Raw genomic sequence first — 25971 nt, 5'->3', positions numbered from 1 at the left:
ATTAAACAATAATGTAGCATGCTGAGTCAAAACTGACACTGTGATTCACAAATATTACGACAACGGTAAGAAACACACACACACACACACACACACACACACACACACACACACACACACACACACACACACACACACACACACACACACACACACACACACACACACACACACACACACACACACACACACACACACACACACACACACACACACACACACACACACACACACACACACACACACACACACACACACACACACACACACACACACACACACACACACACACACACACACACACACACACACACACACACACACACACACACACCTTTGCAGGTGGTACTTTTCCAGCTGCTGTGATTTGTCCCGTAAAAAATCGTCCAAAGCTGTTTGCTGCCAGGAGGACTGCCTTGTACCTGAAATTGTTTAAAAAAAAAACAAAACATGAATATGGAATCAAATAAGACATGCGGTGCATCCGAAATGCCATACTAAACAGTATAAAAAGTATACTTAAGTTCGGCACACTTTTGAGTAAATATCAGTAGTGTGCATTAATTCGGACGTACTACTCAGAGCGCACACGTCACTTCCTGCCGTTGGGAGGAAGTGATGTGTCACAGCAGCAGTAGCAGCGCACCGGTCCGTTATTTCCCGTTTATGCTGGCCGAAACAAGATATTATATAATATTATTATATACGAATATTATAATATATAATAATATTATTATACTTAATATTATACTTATGACATATACGTATCACTTAGCAACCAAACACCGCTGCATTGCATTATCGGAAGTTTAATAATAATAACAATAATAATAATAATAATTAAAGCTGCAAGCAGCGATGAACGGGCCCTCGCACTCATGGCCACCGTCCCCCATAAGCATATCAGAAATGACACCACCCACGACTTCCTATGTCAAACCATTCAAAAGTTATGGCAGAAAATAGGAACTATGAAATATCGACCAATCAGAAGAAGGGGCGGGGCTAATTCATGCCAATGAAGGTCAAGTAATCAATACCTTTTCTAGGGGGCGCTGTTGAGCCATTTTGCCACGCCCATTAATGCAAACCATTAAATATCACATTTTTCGCCAGGCCTGGCTTGCATGCAAAATTTGGTGACTTTTTGGGCACGTTTAGGGGGGCAAAAAGGCCCTCCTTTCGTCAGAAAAAGAAGAAAAAAAAAAAAGCACCAGGAAAACCATTCTACCTTGGAGGTATTACATACCCTGCAATGTTAGCCATAGAGCTCAGTGCATCGAAACCCTGGGCAATGGTTACCCTGGGAACCTGGTCCATAGCCACGACAGTGGCGTTCTTATGGGACAGCATGTCCATGAGCTCGGCATTCTGAGCTGGGTAGACGAAGCTGACTAAAGTGGCTGCATCCTTCATCATCTCCACCTCGTGAACACCCAAGGCAGGGTTGAATGTGGGGGCACGGACCTGAAACCAGATAAATCCGGGCAAGATAAGTGCAATTTCATATGTAACCAAATCAATAATCCTCAACTCTACACGTCATCCTCTCATCAACTAGGCAAAGTCTGCTAACACTGAATCTTAGTTTTCTGTTTTCTTTACTCCATAGTGCACTTTTTGTACTATCCTGTTTAAGCAGACATACTTAAAATATCTCTCTGTCCCACAATCCCATGCTCTGCCATCCAGCAGATATGTCATATTCCAACCTTTTCTCTAGTTTTTATTAGTCCTCTACCTGGTCTTAACCAGTCTCTCAAAAAATGGGACGTCTGACATTTTTCAGTTGCTTGTAACCTTACCTTAACTAGTGATGCACTGAAATGAAAATTTGTGGCCGAAACCGAAAATAATAATAAACACTTGGCCGAATACCGAACAATACCGAACATGGTTCTTCGCAGTTTTTCATTTATTTTGCCAATTTTTTCACCATTGCATAAATCAAATACATTTGATTTAGGCTTTACAAAGAAAAAAATCTTTTACAAAATTACAAGGTAGAAAATATTTATTAAACATAAAAAAATGAAATTTTTTTAATTTCCCAGCATTATGTTGTTTTGGTTCCACCTCCTGGTGAATGTTGGTAAAATTCTTATGTGGTTACTTTTTGGTTGGCCAACGATTTATGTTTGTGGTGCGCAACCGTTACGGGAGCGGCCAGTCTATTTCCTTATATTACAACGCCGTTATTAATTGTTCGGTTTTTTTCCCACTTATTCCACCGAACACTAAAAGTGTTTTTTTGCCATTTTCGGCCAAACAATTTCGGTTACCGAACAATCGGTGCATCACTAACCTTAACCAACATATCAGATGCCAGGACTTCTTTTGCATCTTTAATTGTTGCTCCGGCCTGGGTGTACAATTCATCTGGAAATTTGGAAGAGTCTCCAGCTCCGGACTCCACGACAACATTGAAACCCTGTTTGATGAGAGCCTGCACGCCAGCGGGGGACAGCGCCACACGACGCTCACTCTGGAAGATTTCTTTGGGAACCCCAACTGTAAGCTGCTTGTATGGGATACCTAGTGAGGCAAAGAGAAATTACACAAGACAATGCAAGATAACTGATGACTGTTTAGGAAACGAAAGTTTATATATTAGTTTGCACAAATCTATCTTTTGCCCTGCGGTAAAACACTAGAAAGATACATAAACAAAGTTTAAGTTTTAGTAGACATCAGCAACTTCTGCAGGGAATGGTCAGTTTCCTTTACAGCTTGAATAGCATTAACCCCAATACCTTACCATAGCATTTGAACACTAAACACTCAGCAACTGCCATTCTGAGCACAAAGTTCTCCAGTATCTAAAATGCATTTCAAAATACTGGAGAACATGAAGCATAAGAGGATGTGACATTTGAACATTAGGGTTGTGTCCCATGGAGACAGCGAGAGACAGACAGGATTGTTTCGTTTAGTTTACTTGCCATTTAAAACTGGACCTGATTCAAGTTGTATCAATAAAAAAAGAGCGATACAAGTGATGAGAGAATGAGAGCTAACTATGTGAATAACTATGACCAGTAGAATCTATGTTTTTATTTAACTGGTAATTATTCTAAATCTTTTTCTAACACCTATATTTAGGTCTAGTGCTGGAGACTAGCAGGTCACATGGTCCGTCATCTCCTACGGAAAATTCCACTGCAGCCTTTTCCCTCCGCCTCCTCGTCGGCACAAACAAGAGCTCGCTCAATCCTTCTCTCCTTTTCCTCCTGCTGTGATGACCCGTCCTCTGACAGCTTTTGTTGTACTTTAGGCTTCACAACAAAATGCAGCGAGAAACCCGACTGTCAGATGGTCACGACTGTTTCTAAACACCACTTTTGGCAACTTGAATGTTACATCAAACTTATATCTGCCAACACATTTGGCACACAGGCACAGGCCCAGAGATTAAGAGGTACTGATCTACTGCCCATGCACCTTAGACAGAGTAATGTTCTGGCAGGATTAAATTGTTTGTTGTTCATTTTGGTGAGATCCTGGGTTTCACAAAAGCATATTTTGCAAGGAATATACTAAACAGGATTAAATGACAGACTGAAATGCAGGGATTTCAGAACCAAAGCTGTGGCACCAGTTTATTGGTGCCCTAATAAAAAGAGAACTACTGTGTACAGGGAAATGTGCAACCCTGCAACAACCTCTAAAGTCATGTGATGACTATGTGAGTATTTTGTTGTATAACTAGTTCTTCAGATTCGTTTTTTCCGATGAAAAAAGACAGAATAATCACTTCTTGTGGCTGATTAAGTCGAACAATAATATAACGCTTAAAAACAATTAAGAAAAACCGAGGCACTCAAGAAGATAGAAAAGCCTTTATTTAATCATGGCTTTGTAAAAGTTAAAAAATGGCAACATGTTTCGGCCATGTAGGCCTTCTTCAAGGCAGATAACAAAGACAAAGGGATCTCCTTCAAGCAGCAGCTCTTTAAACACAGGTAAACAGTCACACGATCAGCTCAGGTGGTATCTATTAACCTGGTAGGAGCAAACAGGCACATCAATCAGATGCAGAGGAGAGCGAACAACCAATCAGCATAAGTTGCTTCATGATTGTTTTTACAAATATTGGACATTTTTCAGAGGGGATGATTACCTGTGTATCATTTCTGCTACCGTTACATAATCAACCATTTTAAAGATAACAACTGGAGGTTTGATATGTGCTCTGCTAGCTTCAATTTTAGCCTCATTAGGCTAACCAAAAAAAGAAAAAAAAGTAATAGTACCATCCCAAATTTTTTGGTTGTTGCTTCTCCTTATTTTTTATTTGTTTACCCTACAGGTTGTATAAATCCCTCTCTTTAGGTATTTTGTATTCCCAGAGTCTAAAATATACACATCAAAGACATGCTCCCAAATTATTGAATCATCATGACGCGACCACTGACCACTGGGTTACATTGCTTCGACAGCTCCTAAACCAAAATGCATAATAACTCCCTCCATGTCCTAACATTAGTCAAACATCCAAGCTGGTAAAGCTCCATAGTTCCTCAATTAGAATAGAATAGAAGACAATTCAAATCGTGCAGCAGCCAAACACACACACGCTCAACGGTTTATACAAAAAATTAAAATAGAAATAACCATTAAATAGCTAAATAATAAAAAAAAAAAAAAATGAAAAAATTCCCGTCTTGCATCAACTCGTGGTCTAAAGCCTGAGTTATGGTTCTGCGTCAAAACGACGCCGTGCACACGCCGTCACTGTGACGCCGTCGTGAACCCTTCGGACTTCTCCGTCACTCCATTTCGCCGCGGTGCAGTACCCCCCGTGACTGCTAATTCGCGATCTTTTCCTGAATGGTTTATCCGACTTTTTCCGGTCACAGTGAATCAAAGAGATAAGGACAACTATTGTGCAAAAAAACAAACAAAAAAAACCCCACACATACACGAAGAAAAGAGCGCTGAAGTTCACGACTGCTTCAAACCGGAAACCGGAAATGCGTTGCTACCAAGCGAACCAATCACAGCCCTCTCGTCTGCGTTTGGTCTGCGTCGCCTCGACGCGTAGTTACAATTTTTGGGAGGTACGTGTCAGTGACGGCGTGTGGTACGCATCTACGCATCGACGCGTACAACACGGCGTAGGCACAGCGTCGTTTTGACGCAGAACCATAACTCAGACTTAAGTCTTCACTGTATGTCTCTGGGCTATCCAGAGGTCAAAGTGTGTACAGTGTGACCGCTCCTCTACAAGACTGCAAACTGATATTTGTGTGTCCAAAATAGTCGCTGCCAACTCTTACTGGAACTCGCTGAAGTGTAGGAATGTCAACCTAGGTCACCATGAACTATAGGGGAGAGACATCAGCACAGCTCTACTGACACTTGCACATAAAGCTCCTGCAACCAGTTGATACTGGCTTCAAAGCACGCACGCACGCACGCACACGGCTGGTTACTGTATATAGGTTATAGATCATTAAGTACACCAGAGTACTGCAGTATCCTTAATGTGACATTGAAGTTGAGAGGCAATGCAGGTAGCAACACTTACTCTAAAACCTTTGTGTATAAGGTTAGAAAATGCCCTCTCTTTAGTTTTATTTATGTCTATTTTCTCAAAACATGGGATTAAAGCTTTCATAACAGCTCAAATCTTAAAGATAAGCCATAAAATATGATCACCAGGTTGCAGCCTGTAGTATATTTGGAGCACACTGATGCAGACAAAGAGCAATGGTATTCACGAGTGCTACCGTTATATGCTTTTTGCAAAGAATAGTTGGCACCTGACATGTTGAAGCCGGGCACCTTGTGCACAAGTTCATGAGAACGCACACAGAAGCTGCAGGTGGTGCCGCTTTCATGTGGGTATCAGTAGTTAAAACTATCTATAAACCTCAACAGATGTGTTTGAACGAACGGCTTCAGGACCAGGAGCAGCCGCCATCCAAGAGCCGACCTTTTTCTTCATGAACTCATTTACTTTTACATAAATAGTTCTCCTATAAACACTGCTGTGAAGTCTAACTAGATAATTATGTAGTTTAGTGAGCGAAGCCAGAAAAGCTTCGAGCCAGAAATACTGCCCCAACATAAAACTGGGTCATCCTTGGCACTTTAGATTTCACAATTCGGGCCAAACAAACAATCTTCAAAAGTGTATTCATATTTTCTGAATGACTTCCAACATGATCCTTTTTTCTGCTCTTAGTTAGCGCTGAGAGAATAACGCATCGTGAAGTTTTGTAGTAATTACACAAAATCTTCTTACCAATTTTCTTAAAAAAGAAATAGTCAGATTCAAATTGTTTTTATTCTTTGATGAGCGATAGCTTAATTGTTAACTGATTAATCATCAGGTCATTTCATAGTGCAAGTTTCTATTAAAACAAGATAAAATTACAAATTTAAAGCATTTAAAAAAGTTTGCCCAGGGTTACTTTTTAAATCCCCAAAGTGAAATCAACTGAATTTAATGTAATTAACATATTTAGACTGAGTCCTTAGTGGCACCAAAACAGCTTTAAAAGTAGCCAGACAAATCCAAGCGAGTCGTTACTGCAGATGTAATTGACTTGTCTATGAATGCATGCTGTGATAAACTGGATAAACAAGCGACATCTGAATGTCATCTTGACTCTGGAAATGGTCACAACCTCTCTGCTTTCGGTTTACACCGCCATGAACATGACCCATGCTGGTACTGGCCTCCTGTAGCATCACAGATCACATGACTTTGGTGTACTGGAGAATTACTTTATGATTAAGTCACTTTGAACAGCAGATTAAAAACAGACAAAGTCTATTTGAATGACCTAATGTTGTTATCAGATGATTTCTAGAAATTATTACTTATGCTCCTACCTGATCACTCAACTACCTCTTACCTGGGCTGGTGCTTCGCCAGAGAGTTTGATGGGTCCTGAAAAATCGCACGGAGGACGACTTGATGATATGGCCACTCTGCACATTCACATGGGAAATGCAGCTGAACACAGGAGCTGAGCAGCTGGTCGCCACAACACGCAGGAGGCTCGCCATGGTGCACACGCACACACCTGACACTCACGCTGCAGGAGGAGCTCAACAGGACAGACAGCAACCCTCCTGGGGAGGAACCATAGGGACATGTGCCAGCAGACGGACAAGGGAGGGCAGTTAGAGGTTAAGAAAAGATGAAAGTGTGCACAAGTGAGAGACACAATGTCAATATATTTCCTAACATTATCAGCGACACTGACAGAGCCCAATGGAAAAATATCTTGTAACACGCATACAAGATACCAGAACACGCACACACCTAATGACCTTCAATCATGCAGCCGGTCACATTCAGAAATGTCCTTGGTTTTTACTGCTGTGCAGGTAGATTGTTTTTTGTCAAATTAATCATATTACACAGTATTTCAGCAGTGTCTGGATAATGATAAAACAACAAATACTATTCTGAGTTGCAGCTCATTGACTGAGAGTGGGGTTGTGATCAGCATGTGGAACAACATGTTTGCTCTAAAAGCAGATAATAGGACTGGGATAAACCGGGATAGGTGGCTGGTGTAGAAGGGGTTTAAACTAGAACTGGCTGGCTGGAAACTCATCTGTGTGTCCTAAATGATTCATTTCAGTGAAAAGGTCAAACATGCACATCAGAAAGCACAATTATACCCCACTTCTTGTTAGTGCTGTAAACACAAAATAAATAAGACATTCACAGAAAGTGATTGCCCATAATTTTGATATTTAATTTATAATTTTAGTGGCAGCTGTTACTTTCCTTTTACTTGTTTGTGCAAATTGCTGATATGATTAATTAAGTCCTTGTTTTGCACCACTAATTTAAACACCACTATGGAACAAAAAAAGAAATGCAAGACCTCACATTTGAATATCTAGAGATTATCGTCTAAATAAGCTGCACAGTGACCATACATGGTTAAATGTGACTTCTATTGATTAGATGTGAGCGTTACAGTTTTAAGTTTCCACATCGCAAACCATCCTACAGTGGAGTAAACCGGTTGGACTTTACGGAGCAATCCGGGGTCGCTAAGTGTAAACTTACAATATAAATAATAAATAAAAAATAAGAACACGTGCAAATAGAAGGAATTGTTTTGAGAATATATTTCACTGCAGATTTTGAGCTCGGTAAAGTGCCACGTGACGAATAAATACTCGGGACTGTATTAAAGTTCTGATTAAAAGACTTCAAAATCAAAAATCACAGGGGGGGCGATTAATAGCAACAACATGTTACACGTGAATCAAATGCGTCTAAGTTTCTACACTGTTTCAAACTTCTGTCATTCACAAAATCCAAGGATCACATGTGTTTTCTGCAGCACAGTTCACACATGGATGTATTATATAACGAGTTCACACCACGTCTCCTTTTGTTGTCCCCAAAAAACCCAGCGGAGAGGAAGAGGGGGGGTAAAGCATAGACATAGAAACGTAGACGCCCCATAGAGCGCTGAGCTGTACGTGACGTCGCCGCCATATTGGATGTGGCAAGACTGCGCTGTAAACGAATACAAGTAAAGGGACTTATTTTCATAAAGCGCCTTTATACAAAGATATTTACGTTTTACGTCTCATTTATTCATTCACACACGCAATAATATACTTGGGAAACAGTTAAGCACCAAATATAATATATTTAATTTTCTCAGATGGCAAAAATAAGAACTTTATTGATCCCACACAGGAATAATTAATGTTATATCAGCAGAACAAGGTAGGTAGTGCCGAAAAACAATATATATCCCCCCTCACAAAAATAAGAAAAATAGAGAAACATATTTTCTCATCAACAAAACAAATTTTAATTTAACAAATTTGAACCATTTTTCAGACAAAAACACATTTGAACCATTTTTCAGACAATACAATAATACAAAAAAGGTTCAAATATGTAATTTTATTTATTTGAAAAATTTGTTTCGTTGATGAGAAAATGTTTCTCTATTTTTCTTATTTTTGTGAGGGGGATATATTTATTGTTTTTCGACACTACCTTGTTCTCTATAGCTGATATAACATTAATTACTCCTATGTGGGATCAATAAAGTTCTTATTTTTGCCATCTGAGAAAATTAAATATATTATATTTGGTGCCTAACTGTTTCCCCAAGTATATTAGTGCGTGTGTGAATGAATAAATGAGACGTAAAACGTACATTTCTTTGTAGAAAGGCGCTTTATGAAAATAAGTCCATTTACTTGTATTAGTTTACAGCGCAGTCTTGCCACATCCAATATGGCGGCGACGTTGACGTATCGCAGCAGCGGGCAAGAACACTCGATGCGGCGTCTACGTTTATATGTCTATGGGGTAAAGGCTGATTTATGGTTCCGCGTTAACCACCACCCGGCGACGCGCACCGTACCGCGGACCCTACGCCGTAGGCTCTGCGTCGATTTAACGCGGAACCATAATTCTAGCCGCGCTAGCGGGAACAAACGTGTGCATTGGTGTAGGCGATGTGTGAAATCAAGAAAACTTCTGTGCAATCACAGAAAACCAAACGGAAACGCATGAGAGGTGGAAAGTGAACACGGTGCATGTAGCGACGAGCGAGTCGACTGACCTGCGCAGACAGTTTCGGGCTCTGAGCGACACAGACTCACTTTCACCCGGAAGATGTTCGCCGGAGATCCGTCTTGCAGATTTTATTGGACCATATGAGACATCAAAGGTTGTTTAAAGACATTTGACGCGTTGGCACTCCGGTCAAGAAGGAGACTTAAAAAAAAAAACATTACATATATTTTTTTGCATACATATGTTTGTTTTACCGGTATTATTTACATACATTAATTTACTAATTCCCGTATTATATTACCGAACTCATCAAATGAGGCTAAAAAAGACAAAACAATGAGACATTGTTTTGTCTTTTTGGGGTTTGCTGGTTTTAAGTATGGGGTGATTATCAGTAAACCACAGCTACATTCAGAATATGCGTATGCATATGCATTATAATATTTACATTTTTAAGCTAATTATTTACTCTATATCATTTTTGAATACCTATTCCCCAAAACCTAAGATGCAATTCAGCGTGCTTCCACTGAGAGGAGCTATAACAGAGCATTAAACTCGCTGTTGAAGACCTGAGCCATCCAGTATAATTTCAATCTACTAGGACAGGGGTATTCAACTATATTTGGCCGGGGGCCACATCTGCAAAAGGACTGTATGGAGAGGGCCGCACAATTTTAAAATGTGGGGGTTTTCAAAATGTATTTTGCTCTCAAAGACGAAGACTTATGTAAATATAATACATTTGTATTATACATTTGAATATATCTAGTTTACATATGAATGATGTATTAATTGTCTCCAGATTTAGTCATTGTGAATGTTAAATATAATATTCAGATAAAGAAATATTATTTTGAATGCAAGTTCATTTTGAAACCATGCATTGTGCAAACTTAATGAAATTGATATTTACCTACTTTTAATAAAACACGCCATAATGACAAAGCACCACTTTCCACCAAGAATTCCTTATTTCAATATTATATCAAGCATTGAGCACAACCATTTTAGTCCATAGTAGCCAGTTATAAAAATATTATAAAAAAAAAAAAATATATATATAGCTATATATTTTTTTTTTCAACAAACACCCCGTTTTATGAAATATGACCAGGGGCCACATAAAAGCTCCTGGCGGGCCGCATGTGGCCCGCGGGCCGCCAATTGAATATCCCTGTATTAGGAGAATCATTTCTTGAACCTATTAACTTCAAGAGCGTTGCAGAATTAGTATGACATATTAGTATGAAGTTATGCAATAGAAATTCAAACTAAAAGGAAGAAAAGCCACCTGACACAGGCTGAACATTTAGGCTTGTTCATTGTGCAATCTTATTCGTTTGCTTTTCAAATAAATAAAAGTAAATTAAGGGACATTAAAGTAGAATGACATGCAGCAAAGACTCAGTGGGTCCAATTGAGCACAGGCCTGCTGGGACAAGTACTTTCAGCCTCTGAGCATGAAGTGATCTTGGACACCAGTTGAAGAAGAGCATTGTCTTTCCTGCTGCTATGTGAATATGATGTAGTTTATGTATTTAATTTAATCGCAGCATTTTTACAATTTTTCTGTTGCTAAACAAGAATGCTGTTATGGAGATAATCACAGACTGCTTTACTAGAGTACTACATAAAATGTTTTCAGCTATGTAATAATGTGACTACTGCTTTTATGTGACCTGCAATAATAGCAAATCTTTTTAAATGTGTGCTCTGGACAGGTCGCCAATCAGTTAGACGGCTAAATATAAATGAATTATTTGAAAGTGTTTAAAACGTTATATTCATTGAAGAATCTACAAATATAACATATCAAACATTTGCAGCGCTGCTTGAAGGCTGGAAGATCACAGCTGCAGTGATTTTTTTTGTTTTTTGTTTTTGGCCTTCTCCCTCATGTGCAGAATTTTCTGTTATCACTTGGTAAATTAAACAATATCCATACCCGCGCAGTTTCTTTGTCTCTGTGCTCCAGCACATTCATTCACCTGCACCAAACAAAGCATGTATACAGAATAATTACTCTTTCTCACACATAGCGATCATCTGGTTCTCTTTATGAGGCTCAACGTGGAATGCATTGTTGCTACGCCTGGTTCTCATTGTAACTTTTAACCCACAGACATCTCCTTCAAATGCATCAGCATTGCTTGCATTCTTTGATGTTTTATTTAGATTTTATCCAAGTCTCTTATCCAGTCAGTCACACAAGTATTAATAACAGCAGTTCATCAATAGCTCCAAGGGCCAAAAAGCAACCACAAGAACATGTATGATACAACAATCTGTTTTGTCATTTCAAATTGAAAAACTTTTACTTGTTATTGTTTTGAGAAACAGGAAGACAATTTTTTTGTTTGTTTAATGCATTGTATTGGCAATGTAGCATTCATACCAAGTGAGCCTTGATCTTGTAAAGAAAGATGAACAAGCATCAGATCTGGACTGATTCATTTTAGTAATACACAGGATGTCATCTGGTACATTTTTCCACTTAAAATTCCTTTGGTCTTTTTCAAAGATGCTTTTAAAAAGCAAAACTTGTCTAAAGTCTTCTAGTCTAGACTTCTAGTCCAATAGATTAAAAATGTAATATAAATGCAGACACTGGACTTATCTTACAAGCGTTTAACCTTTATATTTCAGAGGGTTTTTTATGGGACTCCAGATGACACCTGTTTATCACTCAAACCGACTTCACCCCTGTGCTCCATATCACAGCAAGGATGCAGCTTTGAATCGATATTTGTGTATATCTGTTGCTATTTCTTATTATGTATGAACATAGACAGTTTACATGTAGTGGATACAATTACAGTATCAGGCGTCAAGACTTTGGTTCTGTTTGGTTAAGATAATTTTCTAACTTGCAGAGCTGTTGACAGGAATGTGGAAGTTCATTGTCCTGGCAGAAATGCATTTTCTCAAATTAACTACTTTGACCCAGAGTTAAGGGATTTTTTTAGATTCCAAAATCTGTTGCACAGTTTGTGTTATTTATGGCCATGCTGTCACTTCCCTTCCTTTAGCACAAATGAAGAAATGCCTTTAGGCTGAACTATTTTAACTACTTTTCAGCTCCCAGCTTCCCCCCTTTTCCTTTCGATGCATCCTCATACAACGCAACTTCTTTTCTTTACTTTTTTCTTTACCTGTGCATGAAAACAACACTAGCAAACAAATATTCATTAATTAATCATTTGATTTTTTGAGTTTGATAGAAACATGTGACCTTTTTTAATAATATGGGCAAGCTGATTTTGTGACTCGTACAGAGCTCAGGATCAGCTTCACTGCATCATGCTGCAGGTGGAGATCCGGCCTCTCGGTTAAACGCAGCGCACCGCAGTTGTCCTCACTCTGGCCGACTCTCTTGCTCCTGTTTTGCAGCAACAAGCATGTTTTGACACGTGGATGTTTAAATGTGCACACATGGGTGCACTTGGGTGCCTGTGTGCTGTATGAGCAATTGTTGTTCAATTGATGATGGACAAAGCAACATCTAGTACACTGACACCGATGATCTGTGTGTGTGAGAGAGAGAGAGAGAGAGAGAGAGAGAGACAGAGAGAGAGAGAGAGAGAGAGAGAGAGAGAGAGAGAGAGAGAGAGAGAGAGAGAGAGAGATGGAGAGTTTTCTCTGCAAGAAAACACTTTGAAGTTGCATGAAAATTCCAGCAGTTTCCTGTTAACAAGCCTGGGCTATAATGTGAACCAGGAATGTCCGACCGTTAGTGAGAAGAAGAGCGTCTCTCCCGTCAGTCTCTGGGCTGGTGTGAGGGGTTAACATCACAGTAGTATTGGATATCGCTTTACCTTCCACATTCCAGATTTGATCCCCCTTTTTTAATTTACAGAATGCTGCAACCATCAGAGGGGCTTTGTATTTGGATTTAAACCATGGAGAATCTTCTGCTGGACACATTTTTATTTTTCTTTAAACTCCTGACTCCCCTTTGAAACATTTGGTGAATCCTTTCAGTCTGTTTCTCATGCAACACTGCTTTTTACAAGGTTGCATTGGTCAGAACAGCACTGCACATAAATATTTTTATTCGTGAGGAGAATTTATGAGCTGCTCAGTTGCTCCACTGTTTTCACCAAACCAACCCGTCAGCACAGTCAATGAGGATGTTTCATTTTTATGTTTCAAACTATCTGATGTTATTTGCTGCTTTGTGGAGCCTCAGCTACCCTGGATTCCTTGCCGCTGGAAGCAAGCAAAAGGACCCCAATGTAAGAGACTGGGGAGACTATTCAGACCTCCCTCCGGGAATTGAACATGGACTGGGGCTGGGAGAGGACAGAGAGAATGACTACAACAGGGGAGTTGGAGAATCGTCCTCATCTCCACAGCTGGATTTCCTTGCTGGCTTTGCAGGCAAGAAAAAAATAAGTGGCCAGCTGATGAATCTGTTTCTATGCCGACCTACCTGCATGTCATACAACCCCATTCTTTTCTGCAGGTAAAAAGCGGCTGTGGGTGATAACAGCACCATCACACAATGACCACTACCTTCAAATGATGGAGAAACAGCTGGAAGATGCTGAACAGGTAATTTGCTGAAATGATTTAACTCTTTTAACTCATTCCAATCTAGAGCATTTTCTTTGGATTTATGTAACCGTATTCTCGTGACCATAAGGCGCACATAAAATTATTATTATTTTTTTTTTAAATGTGCCGCGCGCCCAATGAAACGGTGCGCCGTATCTATTACCTGTATTACGGTAATGTAAGGTGGACGGCCACCATGAGAACGGTAAAGGGAGAAAGGGGCGTGTGAAGCACAGGCGGAAGAAATGAAAATTTAACATTTTCATGGAGGTCCGTCTTGGTGCTTTCGCTTCATGAAACGGTGCCAGCGCAGCAGCAGCGCCCGGCGGATTATATGGAAAAGATGGAGAGCTTCCGCTCATTCTGCAGCCGACACATCACGAACATGGACAGGTGCCGCTCACGTTAGGTGAATCACACGGTGGAGTTAACGGGACCAGCGCGGGGGAGCGGACCGGGACCCGGGACGCGGGACCAGCGCGGTCGGGATCCGCAGCACAACGGGGTATGAAAAGTTTATTTACTCTTGTGCTTGCCTGCCACGCTGATGGACAGAAACTGCCGGCTATGGTGATTTTTAAAAGAAAAGCGTTGCCTAAACAGACTTTTCCAGCCAGAGTGAAATGAAAAGGGCTGGTGGCTGAGACAGGTTTAAGTGCGGCGACCCGGTGTTTTTTTTTTAATTCTTTAATGCGGAAACAGAAGATGAACCTTTGAAGGGTTTGATTGATGTGAAAAGTGAAATAAAATATCAAACTAAGTTTTGCTCCGCTCTATTTTTAAATAAGCACTCTTGTGTGTGTGTTCTGCAGCGCGTGTGTGTGTTTTGCGGTGCGCGTGTGTGCAGCTCCGTGTCTGTAGACGGCGCCTTTTGGGTCGGTGCGCCGTATGTGTGTTTAAAATCCAAAAATGACACACAAAACTGAGGGTGCGCCTTTTCACACGGTGCGCCGAATGGTCGTGAAAATACGGTAGTTATAGTCGCAACATCTTTTCTTCCTACCTCTGTTTCTCTTTCTCTTTTTGTTTTTCTTCCCTTTCAGAAAGCCCTGAACTGCCGTCTGGCAGAAAGAGACACCTTCATCATAACTATAATCCAAAATGCCATGATGGAAGGTCGCATCCAGAAAACGACTGTTCAAGGTGACGCCACAGTGGAGAACCTTGACCCTGACACAGTGACCAAGCTGCTTCACTACCTGGACCTTACTAACCAAGTAAACGATGTCCCATAAACTGTCTTGAGTTATTTTTGTTGCAATATGATTTTATATTAAGCAACAGTATTTATGAATTGCTCCCTCTGACTTGCACCTTAAACCGAACACTTCAGGATCAAACTTTCAGCATGCTGGTTATGAGGAAGAATCTTCGGGTCAGCGAGCGTTTCCCTTATCCGGTCCGTGTGGAGGCAATTCTGGAACTCATTGATCAATTCCCCATGAGGAGGCTAGAGAAGATGACCAAAAAAGGATCTCAATTTAGGTACTGCCACTGTATACAAATTATTTAGAAAACTGGTTTTATATTGGGTTTTTTTAGCCCAAGTTGAAAAATAAGAAAAGAATTGTCCACTTTAGCAATTGAACCATCAATTCAAAGAATATTGACAATGTGAGCAAAGTCATACGAACCTACAATTATTTAATTGTTTGTTTTTGTTATGAGAAACTAAGTGGTCCATGACCCTGTCAAGATGAAGCGGGTGTAGAAAATGGATGGATTGGACACTATGTGGGTGGTACTGTTTTAAAATTATATTGCACTTTTTGTTTTAGCAATGTTATGTAGCATATACCTAGCAGGAGTAATATACTTCAAATCCTATAGACTTTGACCTAAATTAGATAAATAAACAACCCAAAGCTGCAGTGACATTTTGTAGACATGAACATAATGTTCTGTATTTTTGAGTGAACTATCTCAACAACTGGAGCTGGTACCATATGCTTTTCAAACATGGTGGTCCCTTGAAGGTAGTGTAAAAGATTCTAAGTTTTTCTTAAGCCAGAAGACTTTATGTCATACATACACCGTTCTCTAGCTGCCCATCTGGAGAGTACACAAACTGTAACTGTAATCATTGACAGGGGGAGGGTGGACACTTGTTTTAATGCACATGTAGTTTTGGAAAGGTTTGGGAGAGTTTGTGATAGGGTGTGTGTTCTCAAGGAGCACTGGAGGGAGGAGCAAGCACACTGTGTTTTGCTGATGTTTTGTTTGAACTATCAACAGACATGACATTATCCAGAAATCACTTACCCTTCTTTTAAAGCCAAGCAAAAAACTAATGAGGTCTCTCTGCAGGTTTCTACGAAGGAGTATTAGGGCCAAACTAAGACAAAAAAAATTGGAAATTACGGGAATAAAGTCATAATATAATGAGAATAAAGTCCTAAAATTACGAGAATAAAGTCGTAATGTTGCGAGAATAAAGTCGTAATAGAATAAAGTCGTAATATTATGAGAATAAAGTCGTAATATTACGAGAATAAAGTCGTAAAATTACGAGAATAAAGTCGTAACATTACGAGAATAAAGTCGTAATGTTGCGAGAATAAAGTCGTAATATTATGAGAATAAAGTCGTAATATTACGAGAATAAAGTCGTAAAATTACGAGAATAAAGTCGTAACATTACGAGAATAAAGTCGTAACATTACGAGAATAAAGTCGTAATATTACGAGAATAAAGTCGTAAAATTACGAGAATAAAGTCGTAATGTTGCGAGAATAAAGTCGTAATATTATGAGAATATAATTTATGAGAACTCTAACAGGAAGAGCTTCTTCTCCCTGTGTTAAAATGAGGAATATTGACAGGGCTGCACATAAGTGGGCCGCCAGAGCGCATGCGCCGTCAAAATCCACAGTGCGCTGTCAATCTTGTGCTGCGAAGCGCTTTTGCGTACCAGCAGCTGGGGCTCATATTATTGGTTGTGGCCAGACCAGAATACTAATATTAAAAAATCTATTGGGAGAGCTTTTCCCCAGAACTCCCACTCAAAGTTGGTACTGGCCAATCACAGCGCGTCCTTACTCCCTCTCCATGCTCGTTGCGGCGGTGGGTTGCGCAGGGAGAGAGGTAAGCATCAGCTTTACTGAACAAACCCTGACACGTCTCGTCAAAATGTCCAAGAAGCAAGCGCCATTAAGTAATTATTCTGGCATTCCACCACCACCAACTACAAAGAGACGCCAAACTGAACCACTACCCGTGGATAGAAACAGAAAATGTGTGTTCGCCGAGAAGTGGCTGCATGATGTTACGTGGCGACGCGCACCGTACGTTCACGCTCCCGCGTATCCTACCCCGTAAGCTCTGCGTTGGTGTAACGCGGAACCATAAATCAGCCATTGTCCGTCACTGCGTGCAGCAGCAGCGTGCCTGCACCAGCAAGACGCGTCTCTCTGATTATGGCTCACAGTTTATGAAAACCCCAAATAAAAAATAAATTAGAGAATATTTTATGAAATCAATAAACAATTCCATCATCAAAATTATAACAAATAAAGGTTTAACATATCTTGCTTTGCATGTAATAAGACTAGGTAATATATTAGTTTCACCTTTTAAGTTGAATTATTGAAATAGATTAACTTTTACACCATATTCTAGTTGAATTATTGAAATAAATTAACTTTTACACCATATTCTAGTTGAATTATTGAAATAAATTAACTTTTACACCATATTCTAGTTGAATTATTGAAATAAATTAACTTTTACACCATATTCTAGTTGAATTATTGAAATAAATTAACTTTTACACCATATTCTAGTTGAATTATTGAAATAAATTAACTTTGTAAAGGACCATATTGAGCCATTCATCTTTATAAGTGAATAAATATCGTTTTGCCTATAACTTATTCCTGCATCCCTCTTTTATCGACCCGGCGAGACGGGTCACCGCGTTTTTTGGAGGCCCAAGTCACATATCCAGGGGCTCCTCTGAGCACCAGACCAGAATAATTATGTGCAGCCCTGAATATTGAGCATCTTGTGAAGTTATATTTATATATTTATAATATATTACAACTTTATTCTCGTAATATTATGACTTTATTCTCGTAATATTACGACTTTATTCTCGTAATTTTACGACTTTATTCTCGTAATATTATGACTTTATTCTCGTAATTTTACGACTTTATTCTCGTAATATTATGACTTTATTCTCGTAATTTTACGACTTTATTCTCATTACATTATGACTTTATTCTCGTAATTTCCTTTTTTTGTTTTTTTGTTTGGCCCTAATACTCCGTCGTAGGTTTCTTTGTTGGTGTGGAGTTATCTTTAAGATTGTCAAAGATGTAGTCCTGTTTCATTTCTTGCTTGGATACTTGCTCTATCGCTACAGTCTTGAATAGTTCCTTTGTGCGCTGTAGCTCAGAGAGCTCATTGTTGTTGATGTGATAAACATTCCCATAAAGTGTTAACTAATTGTCTGACAAGACAACTTGGGCAGAAAATCAAAGTTTCTTTTGCTGGTTTTAGTGATTATAGAGATGGGAGACTTCAAGGGTCTGATTATGCTTCCTTAAAGTAAACAAACATGACATTAAAACTCATATTTTACCATGAAAAAAAATCATATGACTATGAAAAATATTTATCATCTGTGAGGGCTTATTACTGTAAAAATGAAACAAGTTTACTGATTCATTATACATTATACACGAGCTGAGGGAAACTTTTTGCCACCATTTCTGTCAGTCAACCAGACCTTCTGCTTGTTTCTGTGGCAGTTACAGTACATGCATCTCATGCATAATAAGTTCACGTGACCCACGTTGCATGGCAAGCAGGTGGTAGAGGTGGAGCTGCCATTAGTTGTTATGGTAACACCAGCAAGTCTCACTGGCCTAGCAAACAAGTTCAATGACCTCGCAGGAACCAGAAATTGGCCCGGGTTGGAAAACAAAACAAAGCCTGTATTGTACATAGCTTTAGATGAAAAAAAAACTGGATGGTGCAAGAAGCAAAACAACAATAAACACTAATGTGGTGTTTTTTTGATTAAAACAGTTGGGGGAACTGAAAAGCAGTGCCTTGGTGGCCACATTTCTGTTGTAAATGCCATTCTACCTTTTCATGTATTATACGTAGGATGGGTGGTTTGTTAGCCAGGGAATCATCCCTGGCTATCTACACTGTAGATACTGGGGTACTGCATCTAAATGTGTTGTGGAGGTAATTCAAATCAAATTTCTGAACTCTCCAACTTGATGAGTCTTTGTAAAGCAAAAAAATATATAAAATAAAATAAAATAAATTTAGTATGCCTTATGTCCCCATTTAAAATACATGTATACATTTTGTCTAATCAGGCACCCTTGACTTTTCAGTTTAAAAAAAAGCGGAAATACAAAGCCAAACAGGGAAAAAATAAATAAAAGTCATAGCAACACTGATGGTACGCAATTCCAGCAACAGAAAACTACCTCAACCCTCCAAACAAGATATGTTACAGACTGTGTGACATTAATCTGTTGGATTCCTAGTTTTTTGGAAAATGTGAGTTGTTTAACTTACTTTAGCTTGTGAGAATAACACCAACCAGGACTGACAAACTGTATGCCACAGTTACAGTTTAATAGGTCAGTAGGCATCACAAGCGTTCATGTGGTGGGATGTGAATTTAGGTGTTTTCTATGATATGTTTTAGGTGTAAAAGCACAAAAAAGAAGGTTGTGGTGAAAAGAAAAAAGAGGATGAAGAAGGTGATGCTGAGCCCCCAGAGGCAAGGAAATGTGACCTATGTGGTGCCCCCGCAAAGGAAATCTCCTCTGGACAAAAAAGCAGCTCTGAAGAGTAAGATCCAGGACATACTGAGTGGGCGGTCAAGGTTTGTTATCCGTAAGAAGTTGCCTTCTGAAACTAAAAAAGATAAGGAGTCAAGCAATGACTGGGACACCTCTAAAGTGCTGAGTCGTCCATCAGCTGCAAGGAGCAGTAAAGAAGGAGAGAAAGCTAGGTGCTGTCTTTTCAGTGAGCTTTCACTTTCTGACACCAGATAAAATTATATATTTATTTTACTTTTTGTGTTTGTGCACATTTGATGAACATTAAAGCATTTTATTTTTTAATCATATAACAGGCCTCACTCCACTGTGGAAGACAAAAAGAAAATACATGGAGGGCAAAAGACTGAAGATAAAGTAGAACCAAATGTACGGGTTGACAAGCAGAACAAAAAGAGCTCTAAGAAAAAGAGCAAAGGGAAGAAAGGCAAGAAAGGGAAAGGAAGAGGGAGAAAGTCCAGCAGAGATGTAAGTGAGGAGGATAAAACATCCCTGAAGAAGTTTTTGGACAGTTTAAGAGGATCCAGGAGGTTGATGGTGAGGATCTTTGTCACCCTGGTCTGTTTCCTGTCCTCTCTGACTTTCTCAAAAATACAACAACAATCACATTATTAATGCATAAAAAACATCATAGAGTGTAACTAATCAATGCCTTTAAGCCATCTAATGTGGATGTTTTTGTGCAAACAAGCTGATCTCCACGCCCAGCAGAGATGCAACGCTGTACAGCCAGCTGATGGAGGAGAGCAAGAAAAAACACTGTGAACTTGCAATCAGGAAGATCACCGTGGCAACCGCTGTGGGTGAAGGAAGTGAGGCCACAGTCTTGCTGCAACACTATCAGCTCGGTAAGAATTTTACGTGAGATGATGTTGATTTGAATATTTGCATCATAGACAGTTAGGCTAGATTCTGTCTTGTGATGGTTAAAGTTTGTCTTGTCTGTAGCTACGGTGTTTTATAGAAATAAAACCAGTAATAATACTGTGAATAAAAAAGACTCATTACATATTTTACACAGGCATGAGCAGAGTGAATTATGGTATTTTTCACAAATAAGGAAGCAAACAAAACCACAACAAACCTATACCAGAGAGTCTATTCAGGCTCCACAACTGAAAAGATGTTAAAAACGTAATGATAACATCTTTAACATGTAAAAAATTGTAAATAAGCAGTGTGCTAGTGGACTATGGAAATGGCATGCTGTTGGAAGGTTAAAGTTGGATTAGTTACCACTTTAACATGGTGGTGTCACTTCAGAACAAACAAATATAACACAACATGAATACCTGAAAAACATTTTCTTTATATGTTTTTTAAGGGTTTTCACTGCACCTTTACAACTGCCAGACTTTCTTTCTTACACAATGCTCTTCCAAGCTGTCTGCTCATAACCGCTCTTGTAGAAATGCAAGCACAGAGCAGACAACCGCAATAATGAAAAAAGTAAAACAATTGCACAGTAAGTAGACAGCGGGGTTGTTCCCAAAAACTGAGATCAAAAGGACGATGTAGTGTTTTCAAAAGTGTATAGTTGATCGGATCAGTTTAAGTTTTTGTTGTTCAGGATTAAACAAATGTAACTGACACACGTATCTGGTTTGTCTTAAACGTTTTGTTTGATTCTCACATGACACTCATTTGCATTTGTAGGAGTTATAAGAGGTCACACTGTGCCCAGTGCCAGTAAATGACTGCAGCTCATTAAAGAGCACATATAATCTTACTAACTCCTGCAGGAAATATCCAAATTAAATTAAACAGAAATGCTATATTGACCTTTGTATTGTATTATGTGCTCTGCAGTTTTAAATTGACAATAAAACTTTGTTTATGTCGCTAATGCGTTGTCTAACCATGGAATTCTGTGTGCGCTCCAGAGTCCGATCTTCCTCTCAGCGACCAATCAGAGCAGACCTTAGACCCGGGACTGATCCATCTGCTGCGGGCGGAGTTCGGCATGTCATCTCCTGACCTCTTTTCAATGACCGTCACAGATTACGACATGAAGCCAAATGTGAGAGAAATTATTTCGTGAACTTCTTGCCCTCTCTCTAGAGTTTTATAATCATGCGCGCTACTTTTCAGACGTACCTTACCATGGCTCATTCCTTCAGGCAGTTGACTTTACACTGATCACAATAAATGGAAGCATTTTAATTATCTGTCGAGATTTGTGCAAAACTGGAGGAGGAATCACCTAGTCAGCATCCCCCAGTACCACCGAGTCTGTCACAGTTTCACAGTGTAGGATAGGTTTTTTTTACTGTTTAACTCACTCTCCTGTCATCTGGATCCTGCCACCCTCATCAGCCTCATTCCCTTCACCTGTGCTTCCCTGGCCCAGCTCCACACCTGGTTTCCCTCATCAGTTTCCCCTTCTTAAACCTGCCCATTCCCTCACTGTGAAACTGTGACAGAACCCCCCCCTCAGCGAGGCAAAAGCACACGACAATCTGGCAACAGGTATGAGGGAATGGGCAGGTTTAAGAAGGGGAAACTGATGAGGGAAACCAGGTGTGGAGCTGGGCCAGGGAAGCACAGGTGAAGGGAATGAGGCTGATGAGGGTGGCAGGATCCAGATGACAGGAGAGTGAGTTAAACAGTAAAAAAAACCTATCCTACACTGTGAAACTGTGACAGAGTCAGAGGTTGAAAACATTTAGTTGAGTTTTTTTTCTTTAAAATGCACTCTGTAATACATTTCTCTTTTATTATGATTTAGGAACTATTGCTAATCAGAATATAAACAACCTCCAGGTCAAATCTATCTGAATCATATGCTTGTGACAATATTTTTGCTCTCATTTTTTTTGTTTTTTCTGCTCTTATCTTTCTCCAGAGAGTCTTTGAAGCTCCTCCATCAAGCCTAGCGTTGTTTGAGTACATTGATAAATTTCCTTCAAGGTACTCAGAGAAAGAAAAGGAAAGGAAGAATCCTTCGGTCTGTGCACAACCTGTCGTTGAGAACTCGCTCGTCAGGTAGAGGTCAATACTTAACCAATATTAGAACCCCAAATGTGGATTGTGTGGAAAATGCAAATAAAAATCCAACAAAAAAAGTTTCCCAATTTCATGGGGTTAGCTGTATATTTATTATTAATATAGCTGCTATATTTCATACACAATATGTAGCTCTTAATTACCGCAGAAATATATACAATGTATTGCTTCTGTTTGAAGTTTAAAAAGGCAGCACGGTGGCTTGGTGGTTTGCACTTCTGCCTCACAGCGGGAAAGTTCCCAGTTCGACTCCCTGGCACGGCGTGTGGAGTTTGCATGTTCTCCCCGTGCTTGCGTGGGTTTCCTCGGGTTACTCCGGCATCCCAAAGTCCAAAAACATGCGTAGTAGGTTAATTGGTGTTTCTAAATTTCCCGTAGGTGTGAGTGTGGTTGTTTGTGTGTCTATGTGGCTCCAGCAGACCCCTGTGACCCTGCAAAGGATAAAGCGGGTATAGAAAACGGATGGATGGATGGAAGTTTAAAAATTATTTTAAAGAGCATTTATTTAAATGTGGTTCTGTCATATGAAATGTGCCTCAAAAAGATTTATCAATAGAAGTTAAAAAAAAAAAGCTGAGTGCCTGAATGTTCTTGTTAAAAAAGTTTTTATATTTATTTCTAGGTTCATGTCGAAGAGGAGGCTGCTGGTGATTTCTGCTCCCTCCGAGCACGACTACTCATTCCAGCAGCAGCTCTCCGCGCTATCCGGGCAGGAGTGTTACCTCGGTAAGAAGTCCAATATAATGTCCTCTTTGTCATTTTAGATGCATTATGGAAATGTAGCACATTTAGGATTTACCTCTGTCAGACGGACGAGGAAATGCAGATCAAACCAAAACTACACGTTACTTACTTGGCCAGAACAGGCTCACTTTACAAGGGGTTGTAAATATAAATATCCAACAAGAGAAACATATCACTTTAACTGAAAAATTCTTAAATGGTTAAACCTGTCCTTTAGTCGGGTTTAGAAACGTACCGCTAAAGCACAACTTCTTGGCATCTTTTCACAGGGATTCGTCACTTTGCCATGTTAAAGCTGTCCGGAAATGGGAAAAAAGCATCAGGAACTGTGGAGCTGTTTCCACTAAACGGTAATTAACAGTCAGGGTGTGGGGCAGTACAGGTGCATGGGGTGGTAATATTAAAACATTTGAACTCTGACCCTGTTATCTCTCCTTCAGGCCGTAGTCAGAGTAAAGTTGAGCTGTTATCCCGTGATATGGTCAACAATGTGAGGGAACAGCTGAAGATCAGTGAGGACTATTTCAGTATGCTGGTTGTGGGAAAGGATGGTGACGTCAAGGCTTGGTTCCCATCACCCATGTGGTCCCTGGATAACATCTACGACCTGGTGGACTCCATGGAGCTTCGTCTCCAGGAAGAGAAGCTCCAGAAGAGACTTGGGATCCACTGCCCTGAAGACAGAGGAAGAGGAGGAAGAGGAGGCATTGAGGCGGGACACTATCCTGGGTATGATGAAGACGGAGCAGAGGAGACGTATTCTTATCACCAATCACAGAAATAACAAGAGACAAGTGATAAACCCCGACCTCAAACAGACATCATAAGAAAAAGTATTAAAAAAATCTTAACAGATGAAGTTGAAGTATGTTTTGGATTCTACAGTTAAAGACAGAATATTTGCAGAGTAAATACAAAAAAACACATGGGAAGTTACACATGGAGTAAAATAATGGTTTCACTGTAAGAACGCCTTAGTGAAAGCATATGTGCACCCCTTTAACTGCAGAAAAACTGCTGGTCTGTTATGATTGAGACAAGAAAAAAGGTTTGTTCAAGGCCGAGCGGGTTGTGCTGTCTGGCAAGTCTTCTGTCCAATATATCTCAAACACATTCACTGTTTGGCTAAAACATTCCTTTCTATTCTATTCCCTTCTATGAAGTACTGGAAACTGTACTTAAATTAAACAAATGTTCCTTTGTGTATATATGTATAATATATATATATATATATATATATATATATATATATATATATATATGTATATATATATATATATATATGTATATGTGTGTACACACACATAGAAATAAGTCATCAAAACAAAGAAGTGCCACTGCAAAAGAGAAGCTGTCATGACAGTTGTTTAAAAAGCAAACTTTCACTTGTCTTAAGAACCTGTTAGGTTCTTCAAATAAAACCGTACATCTATGAACTAAACCAGGGCTTCAACAATTACCAGTACTTTAACTTCAGCAGCCTTAAAAGGGATGGTTGGATTGGATATTTACAGATCACATTCTGACATTCTGACTTGAGTTTATGTATCAAATGCTGCAAATGCATCACCAGCATTAACGTGGATGTTGGTTTCTGCAAATGCAGGACATTTATCATTTATGAACTAAATGGCAGATGTCAAAAATGAATAAATATGCCAAAAAAATTGAATGAAAAAAATACTAAAAGCAACAAATTCACATGCATTTCTACACATATTGATGCATTTCCTCTTTGTTGTATGCATGTTAAAGAACAAGGGTGTTAAAAACTTGCAAGAAAATTAAGTTCTTTAATGTGAGGCTTGTTGTATCTTGACATGCTTCAAGTCTAGTCAGGATAAGTCTGGCAAGCAAGTCTGGAGGCTGCAGGCCTTGTGAGTTGAAGCAACCAACAGAGTACTGATGGAAATTTTCACAGAATAACTACAACATTGTGAACTCTACTTTCAGAGCTCCATCGGAGCACAACTAAAGGTGAGCATTTACTGTTTATGAGTAAAATTTACATGTCGGCACATAGCTCCACCTAAATTCCAAATAAAGAGCAGTCTGTACTATCAGAGACTTTGGACTACAAATGGGAAGAGAGCCACGTGTAGTATCTGTAGCACATCCTGCATGAGTCTACAAGCCCCAACCTACTTTGACTGTTTTTTAAGTATATCAGGTGACTGAATGGCCTCCTTCATGAACTAAACTAAAGACTCCTTTTACAAGAAGAAATAGTCAAGTACCAAAGCATGGACATTCCAAAATATTCATTAATAATCCAGAAAACTAAGAATTTAAAGTAATAATAATAGTAATAATGATAGTATTTTTGA

General features: G+C 39.4%; 2 protein-coding genes across 2 annotated transcripts in view; one reads left to right on the top strand and one right to left on the bottom strand.

Annotated features, from left to right (window-relative positions):
* nnt (nicotinamide nucleotide transhydrogenase) overlaps window positions 1-9654 on the bottom strand; it is a 39723-nt gene extending 30069 nt beyond the window's left edge. Inside the window, exons 1-5 of the mRNA XM_061734269.1 lie at window positions 9570-9654; window positions 6867-7086; window positions 2306-2535; window positions 1250-1467; window positions 335-422 (exon numbers count right to left, since the gene is read on the bottom strand). Coding sequence (XP_061590253.1) covers window positions 335-422; window positions 1250-1467; window positions 2306-2535; window positions 6867-7020 — 690 coding nt within the window. The 5' untranslated portion in view covers window positions 7021-7086; window positions 9570-9654. The remainder of the gene's footprint in view (window positions 1-334; window positions 423-1249; window positions 1468-2305; window positions 2536-6866; window positions 7087-9569) is intronic.
* Window positions 9655-13212: 3558 nt separating this feature from the next.
* Window positions 13213-24808, top strand: ccdc80l2 (coiled-coil domain containing 80 like 2). The gene is made up of 12 exons (XM_061733399.1): window positions 13213-13906; window positions 13992-14080; window positions 15127-15300; window positions 15417-15568; window positions 19759-20067; window positions 20191-20431; window positions 20586-20742; window positions 21778-21914; window positions 22740-22879; window positions 23523-23626; window positions 23914-23994; window positions 24085-24808. The coding sequence occupies exons 1-12, from the start codon at window positions 13651-13653 to the stop codon at window positions 24426-24428; spliced, it is 2184 nt and encodes a 727-aa protein (XP_061589383.1). The 5' UTR covers window positions 13213-13650; the 3' UTR covers window positions 24429-24808.
* The last annotated feature ends 1163 nt before the right edge of the window (window positions 24809-25971 follow it).

Source organism: Cololabis saira, chromosome 11, assembly GCF_033807715.1.
Source record: "Cololabis saira isolate AMF1-May2022 chromosome 11, fColSai1.1, whole genome shotgun sequence".
Taxonomy (NCBI): domain Eukaryota; kingdom Metazoa; phylum Chordata; class Actinopteri; order Beloniformes; family Belonidae; genus Cololabis; species Cololabis saira.
The sequence above is the reverse complement of the archived record's forward strand: the minus strand, read 5'-3'. Positions and strand labels throughout refer to the sequence as shown.

Excerpts from the sequence above, each read along its gene's own strand:
- ccdc80l2 (XM_061733399.1), top strand. The coding sequence starts at position 13,651 with ATGAGGATGTTTCATTTTTATGTTTCAAACTATCTGATGTTATTTGCT. Across the intron at positions 13,907-13,991 it reads TTTCCTTGCTGGCTTTGCAG|GTAAAAAGCGGCTGTGGGTG; the intron begins GCAAGAAAAAAA and ends TCTTTTCTGCAG. Across the intron at positions 15,569-19,758 it reads AAAAAAGGATCTCAATTTAG|GTGTAAAAGCACAAAAAAGA; the intron begins GTACTGCCACTG and ends GATATGTTTTAG.